The sequence below is a fragment of the Mesocricetus auratus genome, unplaced genomic scaffold, assembly GCF_017639785.1.
Source record: "Mesocricetus auratus isolate SY011 unplaced genomic scaffold, BCM_Maur_2.0 Super-Scaffold_15014, whole genome shotgun sequence".
In the NCBI taxonomy this organism is placed as follows: domain Eukaryota; kingdom Metazoa; phylum Chordata; class Mammalia; order Rodentia; family Cricetidae; genus Mesocricetus; species Mesocricetus auratus.
Window position 1 is genome coordinate 76807977 of NW_024429186.1, and position 26832 is coordinate 76834808.

The window sequence follows — 26832 nt, forward strand, 5'->3', positions numbered from 1 at the left end:
TTGTTTTCTTTTTGAACTTCAATGGGCTATTGAGAGTGAAACAACAGTTATTTACAAGACTTATTTATACACTCTCTCATACACACAAAAACGGTACTCACAGTATTGTCTGTTTAAAATTAGCAGGCTAGGGAGATAGATTAGTTGGTAGACTGCTTTCCTAGCATTCAAGAAGCCCTGGGTTGCAAAATCCAGGTACATGAAAGCAGGTGTGGTGGTATCTATAATCAGGAAGAAGGACAAACCTCAGAAAGAAAATACCCTCCTCATCTGTATAGTGAGCTTGAAGTCAGACTGGTTTAGAGGACACCCTATATTAAAAAGTAAAATAAAATGAAAACTGGTAATTTCAAAGGTTTATGTTGTAACTATGAGAGATTATCAATAGCACCATTTTATACCACTTAATAAGCTATACAGATATTCAAAATCTTACAGAATGCTGCTACTTTTCCAAATGGTTAATTTACTATGTTATTAAAATTATGTGGGTTTAGAAACCCATTCAAAGTCTAAAGTACAACTTCAGTTTTCTACAATGGTAAAAAAAATTCATCAAGGTTTTCACAGTCCATATTTCATGTAACCTTTAAGAGTTATTTCTTATTCAATTTTCATATAGATCCAAAAATAATATCAAAAATATTTGAGAAGCCTGTTAACACATACTCTTTTCTACCTCTATGCTGTATGTCTTTGCAGGGCTTGCTTCTTCATATGTTTCAACTAAAATGTACAACAGGTTAATAGAGAATCAGACAGAATCAGCCTCTATATATCAGGCAGTAGAGGGATTTATAAAAAGTCAGTTTGGTACTGCCCAAACTTAGTTTTTTTATAATATGTAAATGTGTATGTTATATTAGCATACAGTAGATGTATCATTACTTTTAAATTTTATTTAAAGTGTTTTCTAGTTTTATTTCCTGGAATTATAAATTCTAGCAGATATGAGTCACATAAGCAATAGTCCTTTGAGGTCCAGAATATTAGCTGTGGTCATAAGTAAATTCTGCTATAATTCCTCCCCTGAATTTTGCCATGCCTTCCTTGCCATTACAACTCTACCTCTGCAACTGTAAGTCAAAATAAACTCATGGCAAACCTCTCTGGCAGGCTTTGTCCTACTGCATTCCCTCCTCCTTGCTAAAACCATTAGATTCCACTAGTCCCCAACAACTATTTCCTTATTTGGTCACTTCCTTCTCCTGAGGTTGACTACCAAGGTCCAGCTAAGAAAGTATTGAAGTCCAGCAAATAAAAACCCGTTAGCCCACTTCATTAGCATTTCCAATAAATAGAACACTTCATCCTAACATAGGGTTTCCCTTTTACCTTTACAAGCCACCATTTTCCTGTGAGCCGCCTCTGCCCTCTCTACATAGAGGCAGGCCCTTGTTCCCCCAACCCCACCAAGGGACAAAATTTCCTCTATGCTCTCTCTTGTTCCCTTCACTTTCTTCCTAGTCCTCTATCTCCCATCTTTGTCTCTTATTCCCTGTCCTCTATCCCTCTCAGCACAAATAAATCTCCTTTGTTCTAAACACTTGATCTTGGGGGAATCCTGAGCCAATACCTATACTTTCACAATGTAAAAATAAATGAACCTTAAAAAAAACCCTCATCAACTGCATCCATAATATGTACAACCCCAGGTTTAGTTCATTACAGTACTTAATGCTTTAAAAAGGAGTAAATAGTGGCCAAAGAAGCAAGAAACAGGATACTGTTTTAGATGGGTGGGTCACGAAATCTTCCTCTAGTACCGTATATAAAGGTGACCTGTTTTCAGAAATCCTGAAGCAGAAGCCATATGAAAATTTCAGATTATATTATTTCAGGCATCGGGGATGCCAATGTAAAGGCTCTGATATGCTTTCATGTTTGTTGAATTCCAGGATCACCCAAAAGACCATTTGGGCTCAAATGGGCTGATGAAGGAGAGGGGACCTTCCAAATCAGATAGACTGCATAGTAATTTAGACACAGAGTAAAGGACTTGACTTAAATGCCCACTAACAATCCTGGTCTTAATATAATTTTGCCTTGTTATTTGTCTGCTAAGTATATATGGTATCGGGGAAAATAATATTTAAAAATAACACATTACTAACCTTAAAAATAAAACAAATTTAACATAAATGAAATGTAATTAGAAGAGCTGAGTCCTATTTCTTTTAAAGTTTTGTTCATCCCACACAGTTCCTAATGAAGACAGAAACCATCCGTTAATCAAGAAAATAATTAAGTTGAGAAAAAAGTGTTAATAAAAGCATAATCTGTTTATTTGTTGTCATTTATGTAAAAAGTTCTGTATGAATATGTTTAACGTGTGTGAGGGGGAAAAAGAGATTGGGGTAAAGAGAGAATCATATATAAAGCAGTTGTAGCAGGAATTGGAGCAATGGAAATTACACTTAAGAGGCTTGTGTGACTCTGAAGGACATTATTATCCAGGGCTGTCCTTGAAAATTAAACAAACATGAAACACCATTTAAGGCCACTGGGAGTCATTATCAAGTGGTCAAACAATATGAACAATGATGACACTTTATTTTGAGAAACGAGCAATGAATGTTATAAGCCTGAGAGAGTTTTTCATTTTTCATTTAAACTGAAAGCACCAACTCCATCACCAACATTAGGAACCACACATGCATGAACAACAGAATGTCTACAGAAAGTTCTGTACCACACCCACTTCCCCTGAGATTTGCTAGTTCATCTGTGACCTGGGAAGTGTCGTTTCCCAAGCAGGTGCTCTAGACCTGAAGAAAACAGATTTTGGATTCTCTATGGAGATACACTCTCTCAGCCTAGATACACCGGGAAGGGTCTAGACCCTGCTCCAAATGATATGACAGAATTGGATGATGCCCCATGGGAGGCCTCTACCCTCTCTGGGGAGGAGATGGGGGAGTGGGATTGGAGGTTGGTGGTGGGCATGAGAGGACAGGAGGTAGAGGGAACTGGGATTGGTATATAAGCTTGTTTTTAGTTTAAGTAAAAAATATTTTTACAAAAGCACACTCATTCTGTGTTTTCCTCCTACTGAGGCCAAGCAAAAGTGCAGTAAATCTTGCTGACAGTTATTGCCACATCTATTGGCTCATAGTCTACACCAGTCTGAAAAGAGTTCTACAGCATAGCTGAGGCCCATGACCTAGCCTCTTTCTTCTGTTGCAGTGTATTCTCACCCCAGCAGGCAGCTCCTCAGGATAGCATTGATTTGTTAGGCAGCCTTCACTCTCCATAAAGGCTGCTTCTGAAGAGGCTGCTGTAATAGGCCTGTGCATCTCCAAGTATGCATTGTACGTCTGGGAGAGGCCTCTGAATCTCCAGACCAGCAGATACAGCTTGACCTGGTTGCTAAGATGGAATCTACTGCAAGATGAATGTAGATGGTGGTCATGGTGACCCGCTTGTGTGGGTATCAGGGAATCAGTCCTATGTCTACCATGATTTCAAGAAAATCAGAGATGGCATACTTGTAAACAAAGGGAATATAGGCAGCAAAATCATGTGCCAAAATTTTTTTAAAATCAGAGGGAAAGCCAATAACTTAGTAGACAAGCCCCCCCCCCCAATTTCTTAGGTAAAAGAAATACTTCAAGTATCCTTAACACTTCCAATGAGTCAACTGCATTGTAGTTGACATTTATTGGGACAAATACTGTATTGTTAACAGATCCCTTATTTTGAAAATATGGCTGAAAGTACAAATCTATCAAAAAGGGTACATCAGAAACTGTTCTAATTCCATTATTTTTAAAACTTGGTTTTTTTTACATATATTGGTTTATGAATTTTTGTATGTTTGGGGAAGGTGTGCCTGACATTCCTGTGGAGGTCAGAGGATAAGAATATGGTAGGTAGTCAGTTATTTTGTCTTATTATGTAAATTCTGGAGATTAAACTCAAGTCATTGGACTTGGTTGCAATCTTGCCAGACCAGAATCCCATTCATTATTAGATCACATGTAAGGATCTTATGACGTCAGGATACTACTATGTTAATTACAGCATTGCTTCTCAGAAAGGAAAAACTACCTGTGAACTGAAATATGAATGTTATTTTCTTTGTACTGTGGCTGTAGCTCAGGATTAATTCCAAGAAGGACTGTTGGTTCTAGAGCTGAAGAAAGACCTCTTGAGTCTCTGACTCTTCTTTTACAAATAGAAGTAGATTATTGTGTTTTCAAATATTCTGGAGCAAAAACCTTCTAGATAGTTTACATTTTATTGAACAAGAGTAAGACCATTTTTATAGTAAGTTATTCTTTTAAAGTTAAGAAACAAACTCAGTCAAGCTAATTGGTCTAAAGCAAACAGAGTTCTTTTTAGTCAAAGAATTTTCAGCCATACACCTATAATCTAGCAGTCTAAAAGCTAGTGCTCATATACAAGACAGTGAGTATCCAAAGACAATGTCAAAAATGCTGATATCAGAGTCTGTTGACTAGAAAATGGTGGTGATGCAGGCAGCCGGAGTATGATGAATCCTGTGTGAAATAACCTAATCAATTTGATTTGAATTCACTATTTTCTTGTCTATAACAATTTTTTCATCATATACATCCTGGGAAACTCTAAAACCCAAACCTAAATGAATGAAAGTCAATGACATATTGAAATGAATTTTCCTACAAACCCAGAAGCTTCTATTTTCCAGTTGGTCCCTTTGTAAGTGTAATTGTCAAGTCAATTAAGGTAATAACTGCTCACCTGGCCTGGACAGCATCTCTGTGTACTTTTCTAAGGGAAGATCAATGAAGACATCTGAAGAATCCACTGTGCTCAAAGGAAAAAGATGCCATCAAAGACAAGAAGATAAAAACAAAACTAACTAACTAACTAACTAACTAACTAACCGAATAACTAAATACCTTGTCTACCCCTTTTACCCATTCTGTTCTTTCCCTGGGGACAATGACTTTACTAGTGTGTATCCTAGAGAACACTGCTTTGTCCCTTCTCACTCAACTTTCAAAATGAAAGCAAAACTTATAACCAAGATTTTGCCTGTCTCTCCCCACTTCTGCCTCATAATTCTGTTAAAAGAAGTACCTTAAACTATGACTGAGACCTTCTTAGTAATTTGTTAAGTGATATCATTATGTGCTTCATTTCACACACACACACACATACACACACACACATACACACACACACACACACACACACACAGAGAACTCAACTCAACAACAGGTTTGTAAGCCTGTTATCTAAGAACTATTAGCAATTAGTCTTATGTATACAAGTCTACCCCCAAGAGTTTTTTATGTGAAATTTTTCTTAGCTTAATATACCCTTTACCTCTAAAATGATTTATTTATTTCATTTTTGTTTGTTTATTTCCAATGTTTTGGATCACAGAGTGGTTTGTAGATTTGCAAAGGAAATTAAATTTCAGTATCTATCATAAGCAGCATATTCATTCACTTCCTAGAGATTGAAAACACCTGTTATAGCTGCTTTTGATTGCTGACTTTTACATGAACATTTGGATGAGAAGTGATGTTTATAAAGGATGACATATAGAAAATGCTCTAAAACAAAACAGTAGAAATCAAAAACCACAAATCTAAAGTAGGAATCTAATATATAGTATTTAATTATATTGAAGTCTATTGATTAAAAAACTGACAGAAAATACATTCCTCAAGAAAGTTAAAATAATGTACAAGGACAGAAATGCCTAACTCCTAAATCCAGCTTCTGTTATACAATAGCACTGTTTACATGTGACCAGCACACAGCTCAGATGGAAGAAAAATGCAGTTACATTCACTGCAAGTCTTTGAAAGCTCCCCATAAATAAATTAGTGGTGAAATTTGAGAAAATTACTGATCTGTGGGGGCATGGCTAAGAGAGTCTCAACAGCATCTTTCTTACTGCTGAAAAACTTAAAAGATGCATTGACTCTTTGTTTCTCGCTGTGCTCTTGAAGCTCAGGAGATTCTCTGCTGCTTTGATATTTGTGGTCTAGACAGAATGATATAAAGACAAACACTGCTATTAGTACCGATTATCACCAAGTACAGGAAGTTTGGACAAACACTGACAGGGATTCAGAGCCCCCCTTTGCAAAAATCATAGACTAAAACTGCTGTTTGAGGCTAATAACTGTTTCCTTTGCTACCTCAACTTTGGGTCAGATTCTTATGAGACACTGCATAGTCAAGTGAGTCACTTAAGGAGTACATATATGACTGAAAGTAAGTAATAACATAAGGTTGATGAGTCCTTCATTTATCTAGCCTCTCTCCTTGTACCTACACTCTCTTTAAGGCTAAAGACACCATGAATAGCTACAATATTTTAAATTCAAGGAACAACAAGCCTTGTAGACAGTCCATGCTGTGACTGGCCTCCAATGTGGAAGTAATCATCTCAAAACAAAACCAGGCTGCTCTTCTTAGAGTAGTGAGAGCCGGATCGCTTGCTTGATCAAGTGAGTGCCTTGAAGAAAATAGGAACTTGCAGACTGAGACCTAAAGTAATGACGAGCCAGATTCAAACTGTCTCACTATGCATACATCTTACTTCCTCTGCTAATTTCTCCCTTCTGTCTGTAATCCTAGAGTTCTGTTAAACTTTTGGGAAGATAGTGATAGTCCCCGTATCTCTCAGTGTGATATAGTGAATAATAAATTTCTATCTAGTTCATCCTCACTCATGATTGATTGTATTTTTCTGGGGCATGTGGCAAAGCCTGTTTGACTGAGACCTGTCAGATTGGGATTGTTGCTTAGAATTCTAGAAACAAAAAGACAGCATCACTGATTAGCATTTTTATAATTGTTAATTACTTGCAAGGGTATTAAGGACTGTACTTGGATCTGACCATGGCTCACGTACTTCATTACACCAACATTTTCTGATATGAAATGATGTATCTTGGGATTCTTCTTCACTGGTCATATTTTCTGTTAATAAGTTTTTAAAATATGAAAGATCTCTAATCACAATTATGTAATTTCAGATTTTGGGAAATCTAAAAATGAAATTGATTGGTATTGGATGAGATTTCTTAGTAATATTCAGACAAGATACTCTGGAAACAAGAATGTTACAAATTTAGTGAAAAATGTGTTTATGTAGATTTTTTATAAAAGAAACATTAGTGCAGGAAAAGATTTGATAAGAAGAACCGTGAGTTTAAATTGTTCTACAAAAGATGGTTCTTGTGACTTTGTTGTTACAAACTTTTTTGAATGTGGTTACAGTTGTGCTTCATTCACAAAAATGTATTTTACAAATAACAGTGAACTCTTTCATTAAATCCGAACCAGATTACTACTTTCAGTATTAATGGTTAGCTTTGACATATTTAAAAAGGGTAGAAAATTCTTAATAGACCTGTCTCCAATTCTGAAATGAACAACTCTTCGGGGAAATGAAATTGTTCAAAGATACATTTTCTCTCTGCCAATCGGTGAAATATAATATAATTATTCTCTTTTAATGAATCTCTCAATGAGGAGCAATTCTTCAGCTCGTGAACAGGTGAAATGTAAGGATAATGGGAATAGCTTTGTAAATACAAGGATGAAATGAGATTGTTATTTTGTGCCTTGTTATGGGATAATTAGAGTAACAGTGTGGAATTCATCAGGCATTTAAACTTTCTCAAAAAAGCTCCCTAGGGCTCATTTAAATTAGCCATGTTTATCCATGGAGATTTTAAGCCTTATTTCAGATGTCTGTTACTCTGTTACATTCCAGCCTCAATGCTTAGCTTAATCTGATTAATTGCAGATAATGTTCAGCCATCAAAAAGCCCATGTCTGAAACATACATTTAAAAAGAACACCTGATTTTATAGATTCATAGCTGACTAAAGGGAGAACAATGAAACTGTTTTGTATTATTAGGTGTAGAGGGATTGTGAGCTCCATGAATCTTTACCAGTTTCCACAAAAATGGAATGGACTGGATACTGTCCAAGAAGCTACAATTCATATGCTAATTGTTTCTTTAGAATAAAAGACAATATTCATTGAAACCAAATTCATGGCCGTGGAATTCTAGTGGCAAGTTGCTTTGGTTAACCCAAATTTGTTATTTAAAGATAAGTAGATGGTAGCATTTGATTCATTCAAGAAATGGGTTTCTTTGTTCTCTGTTAGACACTTCAGCATTTATTGGAGTTATGTAAGTGTATGCAAGTGCTAGACTGTGTCCATTTAATCTTACCAAGAGAAATTATCAGAAACAAATCTATAAATTAAGTTAGCATAAAAGTTCAATATCCATTCAGTGTTGAAATCCTCAAGGGAGATGTCCTTCCTCAAGGCAGCACAATTAGCATATAGGTTCTGAACTAGATTGCAGGTTTTCCTAGTATTTTTCATCCTGATGGAAAACAAAGTGAGATCCTTAAAAGCAGTGAAGGAATCAATGTCACAACCAGGTTTCCCCAATGGAGCGACCCATGTCTTATTGAAGCAGGGAGGGGTTCAGAGTCACAACCCAGGTTCGTCCAATAGAGTGACCCCATGTCTTTTGGGTAAGTTTTTCCATGTTAACACTTTTTAAAAGTTCTGCCTAATTTGTTGTCATCTATCTCTTCCATAACCCCATTAGGAAAAGTCATTATATGTAATTTGAGGGACATTTATCACCACAGCTGCAAATCATCTATCAATCAGAAAAGACAAGATTGCTTTAGCACTTTCTGTTGAGGAATCCAGAATGGAAGCTTCCTACTTGGAATGGGAAACTTCACAAAACTCCCTTTGTAACTGCACACTCTAGAGGTTGTTAATTAATTACTACATATATTCTTCACAGTGCTTTAACTTGAAAAAAATTATTTTTAAATTTCAGTCACTGCAACTGATATCTAGTTGCAATCACACACACTCTTAACCTGGATATAAATTTGACATTACTTTTAGTAGACTCAGGATTGTACGTATCTCACAGGAATAAAGAAGATGATAATTTTGTCGCTGATGATCATACATCATCATCTTCAAATGTTGAATCATTTATACTTTCTTTCTCTGAAGGTACAACTAAAACCAGTAGCTAGGAATGCAGAAGGTATCAAGACAAGGTTCATCACTTTGGAATGGAAGTATTTATTCTCAAAAGTCAAGAAAGATGTCCATTATTAGCCTTGATTAAGAACTCCAAAGAGACAAATATCTTTCCATCTTCTCACGATCCCATTGTATCAACTGATAAGTCAAAGCCTTGTTTTTCAAAGTGGAACTTCTACTAAAAATTTATTTTCCTGCATTTTTCCTAGACTTTTTTTTCTACTATGACTGTCTTTCACCTAGGATTGTGTGCATATTGAAAAAATACATATCAGGTTGATGGCTTCTGGAATTACTTTTCCCAGTAAAATGACACTTGAGTTGATTCTCAGAATCCGTGTTTGTGTGTGTGTGTGTGTGAGTGAGAGAGAGAGAGAGAGAGAAAGAGAGAGAGAGAGAGACAGAGAGACAGACAGACAGAGCCTACATAGGGAGTTTCAGGCCAATGGATGACCTTATTTCAAAAGGGTATGGGTACTTCTGAGACAGGCAATTGCAGTTGAGGCTCTATTCAGTCTTCTACATACATACCTACTCACACACATGCATATGTTCCTGAATACATGTACATACATGCATCATAAAAGTACTATCACTTTAAGATGCCCAAATGTATTATGTAATCTTAAATTTCAATTCTGTTATTTAGGTAGCTTTATTAAGCATGTGTAATTATTTCCTTTCTCGATGCTGATACATTTTGAAGGAGGTAGTTTAAAAACACACAAGTAAGAACCCAGTTTGAGATGTCTCCTTTAAAGGTTACTGAACAGCAAATGTTTGGATCTCTCTGTTTTCAGCCAATGAAACTTTCATGGTATTGTTGTATGCATTTTTGCATGTGTGTGTGAAATGAAACCTCTCAAATGCCATGATCTTTTTTTCAATAATTTTATCATCCAGGTATAATTGTGCAGCATGTAATCCTTTTCTTGTTTCTAAATTTAATTGACTTAATCACTGAATTTAAATGTTTAGAAGTTGTTCTGCTTGCCTGGGCTTGAATGCCAAATACAGCATCTACAGTTCTAAGATGAGCATTTCTTTTATATTTAGGCAAGGTAGCACTGCGTTCTAAATTACCCTAAGTAACCTGCACAAATGTTTAGAGAATGCATAACACTGGCTGACGGATGTCCTCAGCATTGCCTTGCTGATAGGTATGATTGCAAAAGACACAGACACTGACAGTCTTAGGACTTCACTGCTCTTCGTGCAGGTTCGGCACCATGCAATGTACAGCACACATGCATCCAAATCATGTATCTGAGCACATATCCTCACTTAGAAGATGAAGACATAATTATCTTAGCACCAGAAGCAAAAGAAGATGTCAAATTTTGTCAAAATTTCAGCTATTTTCCAATTGATTCTCTTTGATACACATGGTGTACATTGCATTCGTCTCTTCTCTTCCTACTTTGCATTTTATAATAAAACTGACAATAAAGCCCATGACAACCAATCAGAATGCACACTGCCTATCTTTTGGCTCACAAAAGGGCCTTGGCTTCTATTTTTCTTCCACGACGGTACAACAGAAAATAATGTTTGTATTAGATTACGTAATTGCTTATTCTTAAAGGAACTCATATATAGTAATTTCATGTAGGAAGATACTGACAAACACAAATAATGTTCACCCTTAGCATTCACATACGTGGTTGCACAAAGTATGAAAGAAAGAAAGCTACAACAGCTTATTATAGTCATTTAAAAATATTTATTTGTATTAGTGTGTGTGGTCATGCATATGTACACATGTGTGTACATGTGTGTATGTTAGTATGTGGCAAAGCATGTGCTATAACATTTGTGTGGCAGTCAGTTCTCTACTTCAGCCATTCTGATTCTGGGGACTGATGTCTGGCTGTGAGGTTTCGCAACAAGTACCTTTGATCACCATAGTTTTCTAAACTTAATTTATCTTAGCTTACCCTTGCAATTTTAATATTATTTAAACACTTTTTGTATTTCTTGGTTTAATTATTTTACTCCTTTTCATCACTACTATGAATAATCAAAAACAGGATTCTTCACTGGAAAAAAAAAGGTAAGAGAAGCACAATTGCTGGTTCACAGTGTGTGTGTGTGAATGTGTATTTGTGTGCATGTGTGTGTGTGTGATGTGTATTTGTGTGTGTATGAGTGTGTCTGTGTGTGACTGCATATGTGTGAGTGTGTCTGTGTGTGAATGTGCGTCTGTGTTTGTGTGTATGAGTATATGTGTATGTGTGTGTCTGTGTCTCTTTGTGTCTATATGTCTATATTTGTCTGTATCTCTAAATTTTAAACTATTAAATAAATAACAAATATTCAATTTTCTGTCAGTGCATGCCAATTGACACATGGAAAATTCTGACCAAATAAAATAATTAGCTTTAGTAAATGTGAGTGAACATACTGAAAAAATTTTGGATGACATAATATGTTAATTTGCTTTAAGATACATTTTCCTGTAACAAGTACCTGACTAGAGATACGGTGTGTAGAGTAGACAGTCACCTGCCTAATGTGGGTTCAACCAGGACGAACCCCTGCTCCTGACAATTCCTCTCTTCACTTTTGGCTCTAGCCTTGAGTACAATGACTTTTACTCAGTAGTTTTATACTTTTAATAGCAGTCAATGACTTGCAAATGAATCAATATAAAAAAGGTAACCATGAGAAAGTTATAACCTGTATAAATACAGAAAGCTCAGATTTTAGAGATTCAAATTTTAGACTTTCAAATTGCTAGCAATTACAAGACGGTCAGTCTCTAGAAATATTGGCCTTATTTTTTTGAACTGTAGCAATATCAGAGTTTTTTGTTTCAATTTTTAATGTTTATTTTGGTAGTATGATATTGGGACTGTCCTAATATGAAGATATGTAATGAAGTCACGTAAACTTCCCATGTTGTTCATTAACCATCTGTAGAAGCTACCTTTACCTTACTGGTAAGTTGCATGACTAACTCTGTCAAGTCAAATAAATCTATTAGAACTAAAATAACTCAGTTCCTTGTAAGGTCCACAGACTTTGGTTAAAAAGTGCTTTTCAGAGGTGCATCTTAAATTTAAATTTCTCAGTTTTACACTGTCTGGATATCATGGCAGGTATATAGGGGAGTATTTGCCGTAACCTAACTCTATCTCACTGTTCTAGTCAAAGACGGCCATTAAACATGACTTTTTCACCTCTGTCCATGCAAATGTATGGAATGCAGCTTACTGCCTGGTTCAGGTTTTCCCTCGTAATTCAGTTTGTTCAGACACTGTGCACACAGAATTTCAGTCTTATGCCTGGCTCCTTACAAGAAGTTCACTGGTGAACATACTTAAATCAAATCTACCCTGTGGTCACATACTTGGAATATGAATGAGAAAAAACTTATTATTTGTTGGAAATAGTTAAATAACACAATTTCTTTTTTTTTGGTATTTATGAGACAGGGTTTCTCTGTATTGTTTTGGAGGCTGTCGGTCCAGCCTGGCCTCGAACTCACAGAGATCCGCTTGCCTCTGCTTCCTGAGTGCTGGGATTAAAGGCGTGCGCCACCACCGCCCGGCTAAATAACACAATTTCTTTATGAGCACCAGTACTATAACCAACATATCTTCTCTTCCCTTTAAATGCTGGTGTTGCTTGATTTTGCTTGCACTTAGATTGTTTTCTTCCATTTAGATCTGTGACAGACAAAAGTATCTGAATATTTGGTCTTTTAATTGAAGGTGGCTCATGTGAACTATGGTGACAATGTGTAGTACATTTACATTTCATCCAATAAATATTCAAAGATACATTATTTTTAAATGATCATTGCTTTTCCAAGTTTGGTGATATGTGTGCATATATAAATAAGTGTGTGGGAAGAATAATTTGTTTCTCCCTGAAAATCTAACTATTCAATCTACCTGCTTATCTATTTCCCTAATTGAGGAGACAAGAAACAAAAAGGAAGGAGAGTAGGAAGACCATCCAAAGTCCATTCATAATTTGAGGATAACTAACATGGGAAACAATTATTCATGGAAATAATTTATTTTTATTACAGTTTTCTTTTATTTTTTTTCCAAAATACTGCAGTGGATTTGAAGTAAGTCTTTAAGAACTGCTGAAGATTCACAGCTATAACTCACTGGAATACAGGATGAAAAATAATGTTTTAGCTGAAGGCCTTTATGTCTCTTAAAATGCAAATACCTCTCCTTTTGTCTGCAATCAGTCATTTATACATTAATGCTAGTGAATTTATTAGACATCTCTCTCAGGTTAATTTAGAAGAGGGGATGGTACAGATGAACTCAGCAGCTGCAGAGGCATGGGAGGATTAAGCATTAAGGGCAGGACAAGAAAGAGCGTGGCCTGCTCTATAGCTCTGCTTAAAGGCAGTGCCGTCTGTATTTAATACACTCGTTTGTATCTGTAAACACACATAAAGAGAATGTGTGCTTAATGAGGAGAATGTGTGTGCATGCTTCAGAACTGTATCCAAATAGTTCACTGTGTCTCAATGGAATGATAATATAATTAAGCAAATTACTTATAATTTTGTTCAACTCTGAATTAAGTCAGCAGCAGAATTCTCAACCAAAACACAGACTGAAAATATTTTGATCTCATGGGTGCTCTCAAAGGCTGCAAGCGAGGTAACTGCCTGGCGTCTCCTGTCCTGGGCAGGTGGAAGGAAGAACTCAGGGCTACATGAACCAAACCCAGCCTTGCACTCTTGTTTTATGACAGTTCTTTAAGTGTGTTTTAAATATGTGCAAACTTTCTCAATTCTTTTTCTTAAGTATTTTCTCTATATTATATGAACTTAGTGATACACTACTTTATGCTTCCTGGGATCCCAAACTTTTTCCAAAGTTAAAAATACAAAAACCAGCATCACTTCCCAAAACCGGAGTAAAACCCAACTGATAACTCTAGTCCATTTGTACAGAGGGAAGCCTGAGAGGTTGCAGAACACATTATTACTATTGTTATTATTATTTTAAGACAGTGACATAAACCTAAACGATTAAAAGACAAGTAGATATTTAGTAAACCTAGCAGGGCACATTACAATGAAGTGTTTCCAAGTTATCAGTTTTCCACTGCTTCACTTAGGTATTTTAGAAGTATAGAAATTATTGATCTGGGTTCAAAATGTCACCACATCTAAAGCAACACTGACTGCTGTCACTGTGTCTCTTAATCTTCAGTGTGGAAGGTTCATTTTGCAATAAATGATGATGATCCCAGAGAACCAACTGGCCAAGATAGAGAAAAAGAAGTGATGGCAGAGCTCTCAGCCCTAAATGGGACATCTGTATCATCTCCATTTCTTTCCAGGTGTCCGTGATCATTGCAAGTGATGGGACAAAAGATGTAGGAGCCAAAGATGGTGGATAACTACAAAGAAACAATGTTTTTCAGACATAAACATACTCACAGTGGCTGTGACAGTGTGCTCAAGCCAGATAAATTACCTATGTGGAAGGGGAAAGTAGGCATGAAACCTCCCCAGTACCTGAGGAATTATTACTGATAATTTATAGGTACCAGGGGGGAGAGGCATTTAGCCTCCTACAGCAAGCTGATCCCTGATAGGTCTAACACACTCCTGTGTATGACCACACACCTAAGAGAATATAAACAAAACTACCGGGATTTTTTAACAGAGTTTTAAGAATAATGAGGGCACAAAGTTGGGATGGGAAGTGGATCTGGGAGGAGATGTGGGAGAGGATGGAAACACAATGATAAATTCTGAGGGTGTTCATAAAAACAAATTTAAAAAGCACAAAAAAGGCTTTCATAGTAACTCTGACACACTTAATAACACAGCTGTCTCTGTATCAAGAAGTTAAAAAATAAAGTAATAGAATATTACTATTCAGAAAAGGGGTACATATTGTTATTTGTATTAGGATGTTTATTTTTCACATTAAGTACAACACTTCAATGTAACAGAATAAATGTTAAACCCAAACCTAGGAGGATTTTGAGACATGTTTAGCTACAGAGTTGCAAAACACAACAAAATGACAATTTTTACTTTCTAAAGTCAACATAAAGGAAAGACTCTAGTAATTGGTTTTTAATTATTCACTTTAAAGGTTTGTCTGGAAATGCAGCTAGGTCAGGCCTGTAAGCACAGTGACATAACAAAGGGAAGCAGACATGTGAGCATTATCGATCTTATACACACTTCTCTTACCATTCATAGGAAAATTGTCAAGAGCCACAATATGAAAATGTATTTCTGAGCCACAATCTCATGTGTGATCACGTTCTCCTTATGTGTGCAAGCCAGGCTCTGATAGTTCCACAACAGGAAGGGAGGAATAGGATAAAGAGAAGCAGCTTTTTACTGTGGGTCTATGAGAACAACTGTGGCTGGCATCTTTGTGGCTTTGTTTCAAGCACACAATCTTAAAGTAAAAGTTAATGGTGTGCAGTTGTGAGACCAAGAAAACGGTAGGTGTCCCATAGTTCTGTGAAGAGCAATAGAGGAGTGCCTTTTCACATGCCTGCCTGGGGAGAGTACAGCCACGAGCTTTAGAAACTTGCAAAGCTCAGTGGTGAGGGTAGCTGTCAGCCAAGCCACTGAAAACCAACTAGGGTGATGTTAGGAATAGAGACGTGGCAAGAACATGCTATTTACTACAGTATAATAACAGAATAACAAAGAAACATGAAAAAATCCCTATATATAATAAAGCACATGCGTAAAAAAAGTATTTGTAACTTAAAAACATTGAATGCATTGCACTATATAATAACACATGATTTGGATAATTAGAGGGTTTCTGTTTTTACTTGATCTTGCTAAGGTTTTAAGATAATTCTAATAGTTAGAATCTTCACCAATAACCATAAAATTTACTCATATTTATATTGGTATTTAGTATAAATGCATCATTTATGCCAACATTTATACAAAATAATAATTATACATATTCTCTTATAGAAAAAGCTGCAGATTTTTCCATATATTTAGTGTTCAAAATTCTGTTTTATAGCATTTCTTATAGTTGTACTGAACCTTATTATGGAATGTTTTAATTGATTTGTTGCTCAAATTTCCTGTCACCAGTTATGGTAAGTTTGTCTTTTGGAGGATGTATAACACTCTTTCATTTAACCTTTGTCACGTGGTAATACTAAATTTCACAGAAGTCATTGTTCAAAGCCTAAATGAGAGCCAGCTATAGAAGAAACTATCAAACCTACCAATCTTTTCAAAAGGTATTGATCTACTTATACCGAGGCTTTAATGCTACAACCTCTTCATATTTTGCTTTTGTTACACAGAGACAGTAGAATTTGTATTCATGTGTTATTTATTTGATAGGGTCTGAGTCTACAAAACCCACTATTCAGCTAAAGATGTGTTCAAATTCATGGTAAGCCTCCTGCCTTAGCTACCAGTATAACAGAATTTTAGGGCAGGGAGTGAACTCATGCCTGTATTAACAAGGTGTCTTTATGCTTAGTGCTATTAATAATATTAGGTATGCTTTTAAGTTAAAGTACTATAGGCTCTTATACATAAACTATGGGGACTATCCCTACTTTGTGTCTGTGATTATAACATCTATCAAGAATTCGTTGTCTGTCACAAAGAAAACTATGTTATAGTGGGTCAAAAAATATTCCTATAACCATGTAGGCGTTGCTCCCTGTTTCTCAGGTCCCTTAATGGTTGATATGAACTTTCTGAAAAATAGCAGCAGATAAAAATAAATTGTATGACTGCAAAGAATTATCATGTATATATATATATATATTACTTGGAATGGTAACTTAATATTGGGTGATTTGAATCTCATATCTTGACTGAAGCGACAAGAATAAAGTCTTTTACAAAACAGCTGGGTCCTTGGCACAACCACTTAAACATTGACAAAGATGATCCCATTCCAAAAGAGCTCAGTGTGAGGTATTCTCAATTTTACTTTCACATTTTCTTTTCTGTGGAAAAAAGTCTCTCACCAAAGAAAGACTAGGAAAGAGGTAAAACATAAACAATTTATATGATTTTAGAGTCACTGCAATGTAATCACATATAGGGTTGTTAGGGCTTTTCTTTAAGTTAGCCCTTGGAACAGAGTCATAAACAACTTACCATATAATCTTGGAACCTTACCTTGACTTGCAAACTTAAGCTCTTTGGCGTCTGTGAGCGTGGGTCTTTTGTCAGAGCCTTTTTTCTCGATCCGTCGATGGCTTCTTTTTTTTTTAGATTCTCCCCAAAGATTTGATCCTCCATGCATGCTTGGGATATTCAAAATTGCAATTCCTTCCAGAGAGATGTTTATTAAATCTATCTGGACTCCATCACACTGGAGAGAGAAAAGACAGAGAGACAGAGAGAGAGGGATAGGTATTTCATCTCTTTTTGATTGGTTATTTACTTGCTTGTCTTTTAATAAAGCTATTTAAGCTCATCTCAATACAAAGAAGAAAATGCAGGAACATTAGCCAGTTACCACTCATAATTATTACAAATGGTCTAACCACACCAGCAATGTGTCCTGCTTTATAGAAATCCTTTGGGAGAGAAACATGCTCATGTTTTCTTTAACTACAATTGCAAATTGTGGGCCAAGGAGGTCAAGCTTAGAAATGCAGAAATTAAGATCGTGCATCTTTTGAATTATGAATTTGAACTCCTGATCATCCTGCTTCTATGCCTTGCTTGGTTTTCTTTCCTTTTACTTGCCTTCCTTCTTTCCTTCCTTCCTTCCTTCCTCCCTTCCTTCCTTCCTTCCTCCCTTCCTTTCTTTCTTCCTTCTCTCTTTCCTTCCTTTGTTCCTTCTTTCAATTCTTTCTTTCTGTCACAGAGTGAAATGGCTTGATAGACACTCCTGAAGGAAAAGTGATGTTAGTACCAAAGAGTGGTCACATATATCCCACCCATCACACACACACACACACACACACACACACACACACACACTATTTGTGTGGATGTATGTGACCATGGAGGCCAGCCTCTGTGGTAGAGTTCCAGTTGCTTGTGACCTGAGGAAAATGGGTGCTGGAAGTCCAACTCCAGGTCTCTTGAAGAGCAGTAAGGTGTTTTAACCACTAAGCATGTCTCCAACTCCCTCTTCTGAAGTCATTAAGATACAACTTTTTTTCCTTTAGATTTTCCAAAATGACTATCATTATAAGTATCTCAAAAATTATTCTTGCATTTTCTATTATAAGCCAAGAAGAAGAGATACAATTTGAAATTCTTTCAATGCACCCTGTTAGGGACAAGCCTTTAACTTGTGTCTATCAATTTCTCCGCAAACGGCTGCTACAGCCACCAGGTCCTACAATGATTAAGTCATCACGAACTTAAAAGCTAACTTTGATTCCCATGGAACTGGAGATGCCACAAAACCTGCAGCAAAGCAAATGGAACCCTGTCTTTCTCCACACTTGCTTCACCTTTCTGAAGCTAGGGCTGCATCACGCTCACCAGAGGAACAATGGGATGGGATAAAGTGAGGCATCTTGAACCCATCTGCAGAGGAAGAAACCACGCTGAAGAAAGCATCAAACTCTCACTCAGTTTGTTTCACTAAAGTGGACCCAGCTCTGGATGATATGATTCATTTTTTCCAGAAACAAGTGCTTTTCCTTCCTTTTGACATAGTAAATTAAGATCACTTCTTTTTACTAAAGAAATCTGCTCTTGTGTATACTCACTCACTGCTATATATTCTAGATAAACAGATATTAATTTCATAATTAAAAGTAATCTTGTGTAAATACCCTGCAGGCCTCAATGAATCAAACACATACTGTGTGTCAGGCCTCCCACTGTCTTCAAGTGGAACGCAGTGGCTGGATAATTAGATAGTACATATTTTTTAACCTTATTTGCATGCATATTATATCTTTTGCACACTGACAAGCAGCAGTAACAACAAAAGTCAGATTACCACAGGGAATTCCCACAAAGAAGTCTTCATTCCTTATAATTTGCAGCCTAAATTAAAATAATTTGATCTTTGACAAGGATGAAATGTCAAGCAGAAGGGGGTCCTCTACAAGCCACGGCCTGTGGCTTCTGAAAACTGCCTAATTTATGTCAGTCACTTCTTAATACATATTTAAGTATTACACGAAAAAGATGATAAATATGCAATCTGACACCTTTGGTATTTCCCTGCTGTTAATTTATAAAGGTCTGGCTTCCCCCAAACTGACTAAAATCATTTAAATAACAGAAGAATTGTGAAGTAAGCTGGAGCTGGGGCCTGGCTTCCATTTCCACTCGATATTGAACACAGCAGGTAGTACACTAAGACAATTATGTGACTAGGCCTTAGGACCCTGCTGTGACAAGTTACTTTCCGAATTAGTGAAGGAAGATTCCTTTGTTCATCGGCAGAAACGCAGAGCATGCTGCAAGGTCTTTCTTCTGCCTAATTGAACAAATGGAGCTAGGTGAGACAATGGAGATGCACTAGCGTGTACTACCAGGGTTGTTTCCCTCCTCACAGTCAATGCCATGTATGGTTTGAAGGAAACGAGCTAGTCATTCTCTGACAATGCAGGGAGGGTGGGGAGCAAGAAAACCAGCAGTCCTAAAGAACAAGGAGTGATGGAGAGCATGGTTGCCTTTCTGAGCGCAGGACAAAGTACTTAAATACGTTGGTGTCTATGAATGGTTTAGTTTCACTGGCTCTCAATCCCAGGCCACACTCCTCTGTTTGCTTTGACATCATGTTCATTAGTCTGGAAAGCTCCATGCTGGTGCTGATGGCCTGGGAGTTGCAGCTCACCAGTTGAGTTTATGAAAATAAAGCCGAGGTGAAGGCTATGAATGTAAACACGGAGTAAGTCCGTGTCGTGTAATGTTCTCATATGCTTTGAGGATTTATGGTTTTGTGAAAAGTAGGTGCAGAGAAAATAAAGCAAAGGCTTAAAAGCCAAGAGCCTCAACCACGAATTCCGAATATTTTTGTTAAGTACAACAAGGTCAGTAACATCGACTGTGGGGGGAGCACATTTAGAGTGTCACTCTGAAGCCGTTGCAGGGATCTTATGTCCATCACAAAGTACCTAAAAGAACAATTGCATTTTTTTTCTGTCAATACGTATCTAACCTTAGATCTGAGAACTGAGAATGCAGATTTTAAATTTGATGAGATATAATCAATGATTTTATTTTTTCTATAATGAGTCAGCTTTTATGCCTGTGTCAGTAAAGTTATTAATAATTTTACTCAATGAAGCATAAAACATTGACAGGAAATCTTAGTGCTAGGACAGGATGGCTGAGACTACTATGGGCAACAGCCTAATGCTTTTAAAAATTCGGTTTCCCATGTTAATAAGTAAGTCCTGTGGTTGCTTTTATAGTCATGAAGCTCTTGCTTTTGTTAGTTCTCAATATTACTGAATTATTTTCGAAAAAAATCTCAGTATTTATCTTGGCTTTAACATTTACTACCTTCCTTTTACTACCTTCCTAGTCTCACTAACACCCGAAAGACTGACTGTTTTAAGGAATGGGCATCCTAATTCTCTCATTGACTTTGGCACAGGAAGAAAAACAGAAAACCTTTTATTAATATTTTTGCCTTCTGTGATAAAGTTAGGAGATAACTAAGATTCTTACAATTGAAACTACTAATTTTTAAGTCAGTGCTTCACCCTCTGCATTTACATGTATATAGTATTGATTTGTTTTCTCATTTTTAATTGTTCTGGCAATAACATAATTGTTTTCTTCTAATTTATTAAAATATTTAGCTGTGCAATGAAGATTTTATAGTATATCTTTGATTCATACTGTGTGTATGATGATTAAGCCAGATAATGCAGGTGCATTGCTTAGTACTAGACATAAGGTAGATTTTAATAATACATGCATTTTAGCAGTTATTATGGAACACTTTCCTGGGATATTTATGTCGTCCCAAACATTTTCTCTTTTCAGAAGGAGCTCCCTGCAGGAAAGAGCATTGTGACACAAACATACCCACAGAAAATGGCCTGTTTTGAAGTAGCTGCCAGTAAAACACACAACCATTGCTTGAGGTTCTATTGTTACTACCATGGTTTATTCCTCATTAGACATTTTTCAAACCATAGTTGGTATGATTTTAGGCCACATAGGAAGCAATAGCAAGCAGAATCAAATTTCCGAACTGCTGATTTCTTATATTTAATTATGAAGTAACCTTGAGGGTAGAAAGTCATATTTTGCTAATATGATAGACTGGATTCATTAAAATGTGAGCAGAAAGGCACGCTTGGCATTACTATCCACACACACACACACACACACACACACACACACACACACACACATACACATACACACACATGATATGCAATGATATAATGGAAAGAACACACGGTATTGACTCCAATTTCTTGATGCTATAGTAGTGGTTCTTTGAGTAAGCAAGAAATGCACAAACAGAAAGCCAGACTAAGAAAACATGGAAAAGCAGAACCCAGAGCTATGTAATTTAGTTCCTGTCCAGATTTTGCGAGGGGTCTCCTGCACAGTCACTGATCTGGTAAGATGGAAAGCATTGTTATGAAACATTAACACCCATTTAAGCTGTATTTAGAGCTTTAAAAATCAATGTACTCTACAAGTATTTTCATTCAAATTCTCATTGCTATTTGATGAAATCTTCTTGGAAATTCTGACCTTTGTGACATGCATAGTATTGCTCTATGGACTGCTCAGGGAGAGGCACCAAGGAGCAGACACAGGAAGGGTTAGGGTCTTCAGTTATACTACAGAAAGCACGAGTTTGGATTATGCCACAGGTCTTCTTAGAGCATAGCTTTCTTTCTTTTTAAAATATTTTATTCATTTATTATGTATACAATCTTCTGCCTGCATGCCAGCAGAGGGCATCAGAGCTCATTCAAGGTGGTTATGAGCCACCATGTGGTTTCTGGGAATTGAACTCAGGACCTTTGGAAGAACAGTCAGTGCTTTTAACCACTGAGCCATCTCTCCAGCCCCCTTTCTTTTTCAAAAATATTTACTTATGTATGCAGTGTTTCGCCTGCATGCATGCCTACAGGCCAAAAGAGGGCACCAGATCTCATTACAGATGGCTGTGAGCCACCATGTGGTTGCTGGGAATTGAACTCAGGGCCTCTGGAAGAACAACCAGTGCTCTTAACTGCTGAGCCATCTCTCCAGCCTCGTAGCTTTTGGTTTTTTTTTTTTGAGAACAAATCTGCTTAGAATCTAAAATATAAGGCAGTTCTATGAAATTGTGAATTTGAAAATTAAAGTGATAGTATAATTTAAAAATAAGTTTATGTGTACATGCATAATGACTACATAGCTAGTGACATATTAGGAGCTGGAGGGATGGATCGGTGGGAAAAGAGCTTGCTTCATGAGCCTGGCTGCTTGAGGTTGGGTTCCTTACACCCGTAGGGTAAGCCGGGTGCACTGTGTGCACTTTCGATCCAGGGCTGCAGAGGCAGAGACAGGCAGAGCTCTAAAGCTGGCTGGCCAGAAGTCTGCCTCTTTCCCAATGAAATACGATGGACAGTGACAAAGGATGACTCCCTACGTCATCCTCTGGCTTCCACATTCACGTGTAAATACACACGGGCAAGTATACATACAAACCACACATACAAAACAAGAAAACACAAAGTGACCTTGGTGTTTTTTGTTTTGCTTTATTCTGGTTTTTTTTTTCTTTTTGTTTTTGTTTTCTTGAGACAGGGTTTCTCCATGAAACAATCCTGGCTGTCCTGGAACTCACTCTGTAGACCAGGGTGGTCTTGAACTCACAGAGATTCACCTGCCTCTGCCTCCCCAGTCCTGGGATTAAAGAAGTGTGCCATCACTGGGCACATAGAGTACTTTACTAGTCAACAAAATAAAACTTTTCTTTAGTCTTTAAAAATACCTCAATATATCATTTCATTTAGAGTATGTTCTAAAACTTTTTGAGTGTTACAAAGTCTAGATATTTCTGGTGGACCTATTTGTTCCAAAGCTTTCTGAAGCGTCTTTTCTTATCTTTGCTCTTTTTCTTGGGGCTTTCACATTCTATATCTGTAATGGGGACTAGCAACCTTCTGAGCTGAGAAACCAACTAATGATTGAAATGGAATGGGGAAAGATAAGTTTTAACATTTGTCTGTGAAAGTAAGGAGACTTTCAGTGCACTATGCCTTAAAGTTGTAAGATAATAATTCCTGAACATGTATTTTTTGCAATTTATTTGTTTTCATCAACTGTATTTTTAATTTGACGTCTTTCCTTCATGCTATACACAATGCACTCTGCTTTCCAAAGCTTATTCCATCTTTATTTATGTTTTTAAACAACTTGCATCCATCCTTAAGTTTAATTTCAGATATTGATACATTCATTATGAGTGGCAAAAGTCACATTTTGCAATCTCGAGTAAACTATATGTATTGCTGGAAGTATATTTCTTAATAGGGGCCATACCACGGCACCAAGAAAGCAAACACAGGACACTTTATACTGTTACAAAAGTGAATGCATATTTTCTTACTTCTATTTCTACGGATTCATGTAGCTTCTTGCAGGTGGCTGAGAAGGTTTCAGATGTGCCAAACTCAAAATACCAAAATTTGTTCTTCATTCTGCAAAAAGGAAAGAAATAGCATAGACAGTCATCATATACAAAGGGATTGAAAAAAATTATCTGATTTTCTTGCCTTCTATCTTTGTTAGGGTTTACATTGCTGTAATAAAACACTAGGAGTATAAGAGATTTGAGAAAGAAAAGACATGTGATACCAAAAATATTGAATACACTCCCACATTACCCTCCATCACTGAAGGAAGTCAGGACAGGAATTCAGTGTGGAGATGGGAACTGAAACAGAAGCTGGCTTACTCTCTATAACTTGATCAACCTGCTTTCTTTTATACCCCAGGACCACTTTTCTCAGCGTTGGCACCACCCACAGTCGTCTGGGTTCTCTCCAATCCTTCACTGTTTAAGAAAACTTGCTAAAGACTTGTTTATAGGAATATGTTATAGAGAATCTCAATTGAGGGTCTTCTCAAATAACTCTGGCTTGTGCCAAGTTGACATAAAACAAATCAATATTTGACTCATAAAATAACAGGCAGCATTTGGGGACACGTGATATGATATCGAAAACGCAGTGGATAGTCAAGTAACTTCAAAACTCAAGTGCTAATGTCAAATAGCATGACAGCCCCCCTGTAGAGATTACAGGAATGCGCTAATGCTACAGAGCCATGCTTATTTTTGATTTTTATCTGTTGGTAGATCAGATTTTGAAAATGGTCTTAATACTTAATGTTCTTGTGTCTTAAGCAACTTGATTTTGAACTATCAAATCTATAACCATAAGGAGAAAAAAACAGCAAATCTCTGAAATTTTCAGAGGAAAAAAGAGACAAATATACAATAACTTAAAAAATATATAGATAGCTATGTGTTTTTTACATATGGAAAGGATTAAAAGCAAAACTACTTGATACCATAAAGCTAAATTTTATGACACAAACCATTGTTATAACAGATAATATATTTTCTCATATGAAAAATAAGTAGTAGGAAATCATGATATAATCTGAAAACATTAAGCAAGAAAAATAACACTCAGAAGCTAAAAGGAACATATCTGAAAGTACTATTATATTTTCTTTCTTGTCATTCTATGATTATATATTTATCTCTTGTACCAAGTAATCAAATTTATGATCACTTACTATAACCTTACAGAGTTTGGCTAGATTGCTATATTATCTAAAATACATTAACATTCTTTCTTATGAATAAATGTAAATTTTAACTATTCACATTTCTGATAAGGAATATTCCTTCAATTAAAAGAAAATAGAGATAAAATGATGTACACATATTCACATATCAAAATAATGTTGAAATTTTGATATAATATGTGAGTATATGTATACATGAATTTCTTGTTTTTCTTATAAATATTGATATGCTACCATTTTATTACTTTGTGAAACATTTTGACATGATGATATTATGTAGATATCATCACTAATTTATTGAATAGTCATTGTTGGAAATATAACATGCAGCTTAATGCTGCACTTACTATTATGATCTATTGAAATAAAATTTCTGATACAGAGTTATAGAATATGAAGTTAATCTTACATAATCTAGATTCACTCAGTAATGTTTAGGATTACATAGGTTTTATTTGCTTACAAAATTTACATAAGTTCTTTTTGTATCAACCACATGCAAGACAGTGGGCTGAAGAACAAAGTTGTTGGTGTCACATTTCGTAGGTTCTTGGTACAATAAACTATTACTTTTCTCCAGGAACATCTTCATTACTTTATGGAATGATATCACATATTTGGAAAAGTATTAATAAGGGAAACTAGCATATTGCAAGCTGTGGACCTCTGTCTATATTCCAATTTACATTAACTGAAGTTATATAAAATTTCAAGTTAAATTCTTATTGACTCATTCTGATAAAACTACCACCTTCAATATGATGAGAAGAAAATAATAGTTTATGTCAGGTTCCCTCAAGACATCCTTTAAAATAATATTTGTGTTAACTCATACAGGATTTTACGCCTAAATAGAATTATTTTGATCAAGAGTTCTATGTCTTTGCTTTTTGGAATTAGTTTTCTACGGTTGGCAAGTGTTTAACTTTTTTTTTGTGTGTTAGCTCTGTCTCCAGACATTTGTGGATTGAGTCATTAGTTTGTTCACTCATTTAACAAGGGTTCCAAAGGACCATTCACCTCCACACGCTACTGTGTTAAGTTCTAACTATGCAAGCACAACTACTCATGTTATATTAGGCTCAAACTATGAAGAATGTCGCAAAATTCCTGGAAGACATTTCAATAACAATTATAATGTTAGCTAAATGACATATAAGTATTGTGTAAGGATTCATAAGTAACAACTAATTTTGCTTCAATGAATTCAAAAGGCTTGAAAAGAGGTGGCATATTAATGGATAATTAGTAGAAAGCCAAGAGTTGGCTTAGTGCATTCTGTGGCAGTTCAGATGGCATAGCAACATGCTGAATATGAATTAACAATCTGGGTGAGGCCTATTTGAAAACCTGGATTTCAGAGTTAAAAGTAAAGATTGACACAAAACTGCAAGAAGTTTGTGATCGGTGCAGTGACATTGCCAGCTTTATTTTATGGGCAGGGGAATCTAGGAATGGATAATAAAATGCTGGTACTGTTGGGAGAACCACGGTAAAGGAGTGTATGTGAAGACCTAAGCCAGGCAGCAAGAGGAAGGGAGGGGAGAGAGTCAAGAGACAAGGAAGGAGTGGGCTCCACAGCAACTCATATGTCTCTACTGAACTGGCACATGCTACACCTGCGTTAGCTCTGAGTGGGTATACTGGATCATGATTAGCCCAGGGTTCACATTTGCAGGTTTTGTGATCTAAATATTATATTAGAGTTCGAAAATTAAATTAATATGTGAGGATAAGGGTTGCATGCAAATGGTTATTCCCCTTGGTTCCCATTCTGCCTATCAGAGTGCATCATACTGTACTGTGAATATTGTTTAAACCAAATAAAAGAAAACCCACGTAGTTTTAGAAAAACTTAAAGAAACAGAAATCCTGAGAATTTACATTCAACCTTTATTCACCATATTAGTTAGCATTACTGCTCATGTGCAAAAGATACTTTAAATTCTCCATTATTGCAACCATTTTATGTTTCGCTTTGATAAATATATGGAGGCAATAAAGAACACATAGAATCAGATCCACATGACAAATTAAAGGCTGTTAAATTTTATTTTTTAAACCGATCTGGTTCT

At 36.2% G+C, this 26832-nt stretch overlaps 1 protein-coding gene across 10 annotated transcripts in view; it reads right to left on the minus strand.

The window, feature by feature from the left end:
• Positions 1 to 26832, minus strand: part of Dgkb (diacylglycerol kinase beta) — a 744334-nt gene that overhangs the window by 147317 nt on the left and 570185 nt on the right. For all 10 annotated transcript variants that reach the window (XM_040743220.1, XM_040743223.1, XM_040743219.1 and 7 more), the window contains 2 exons: positions 23550 to 23640; positions 17174 to 17369 (listed from right to left, as the gene is read on the minus strand). In XM_040743220.1, the coding sequence (XP_040599154.1) occupies positions 17174 to 17369; positions 23550 to 23640 (287 nt within the window). The remainder of the gene's footprint in view (positions 1 to 17173; positions 17370 to 23549; positions 23641 to 26832) is intronic.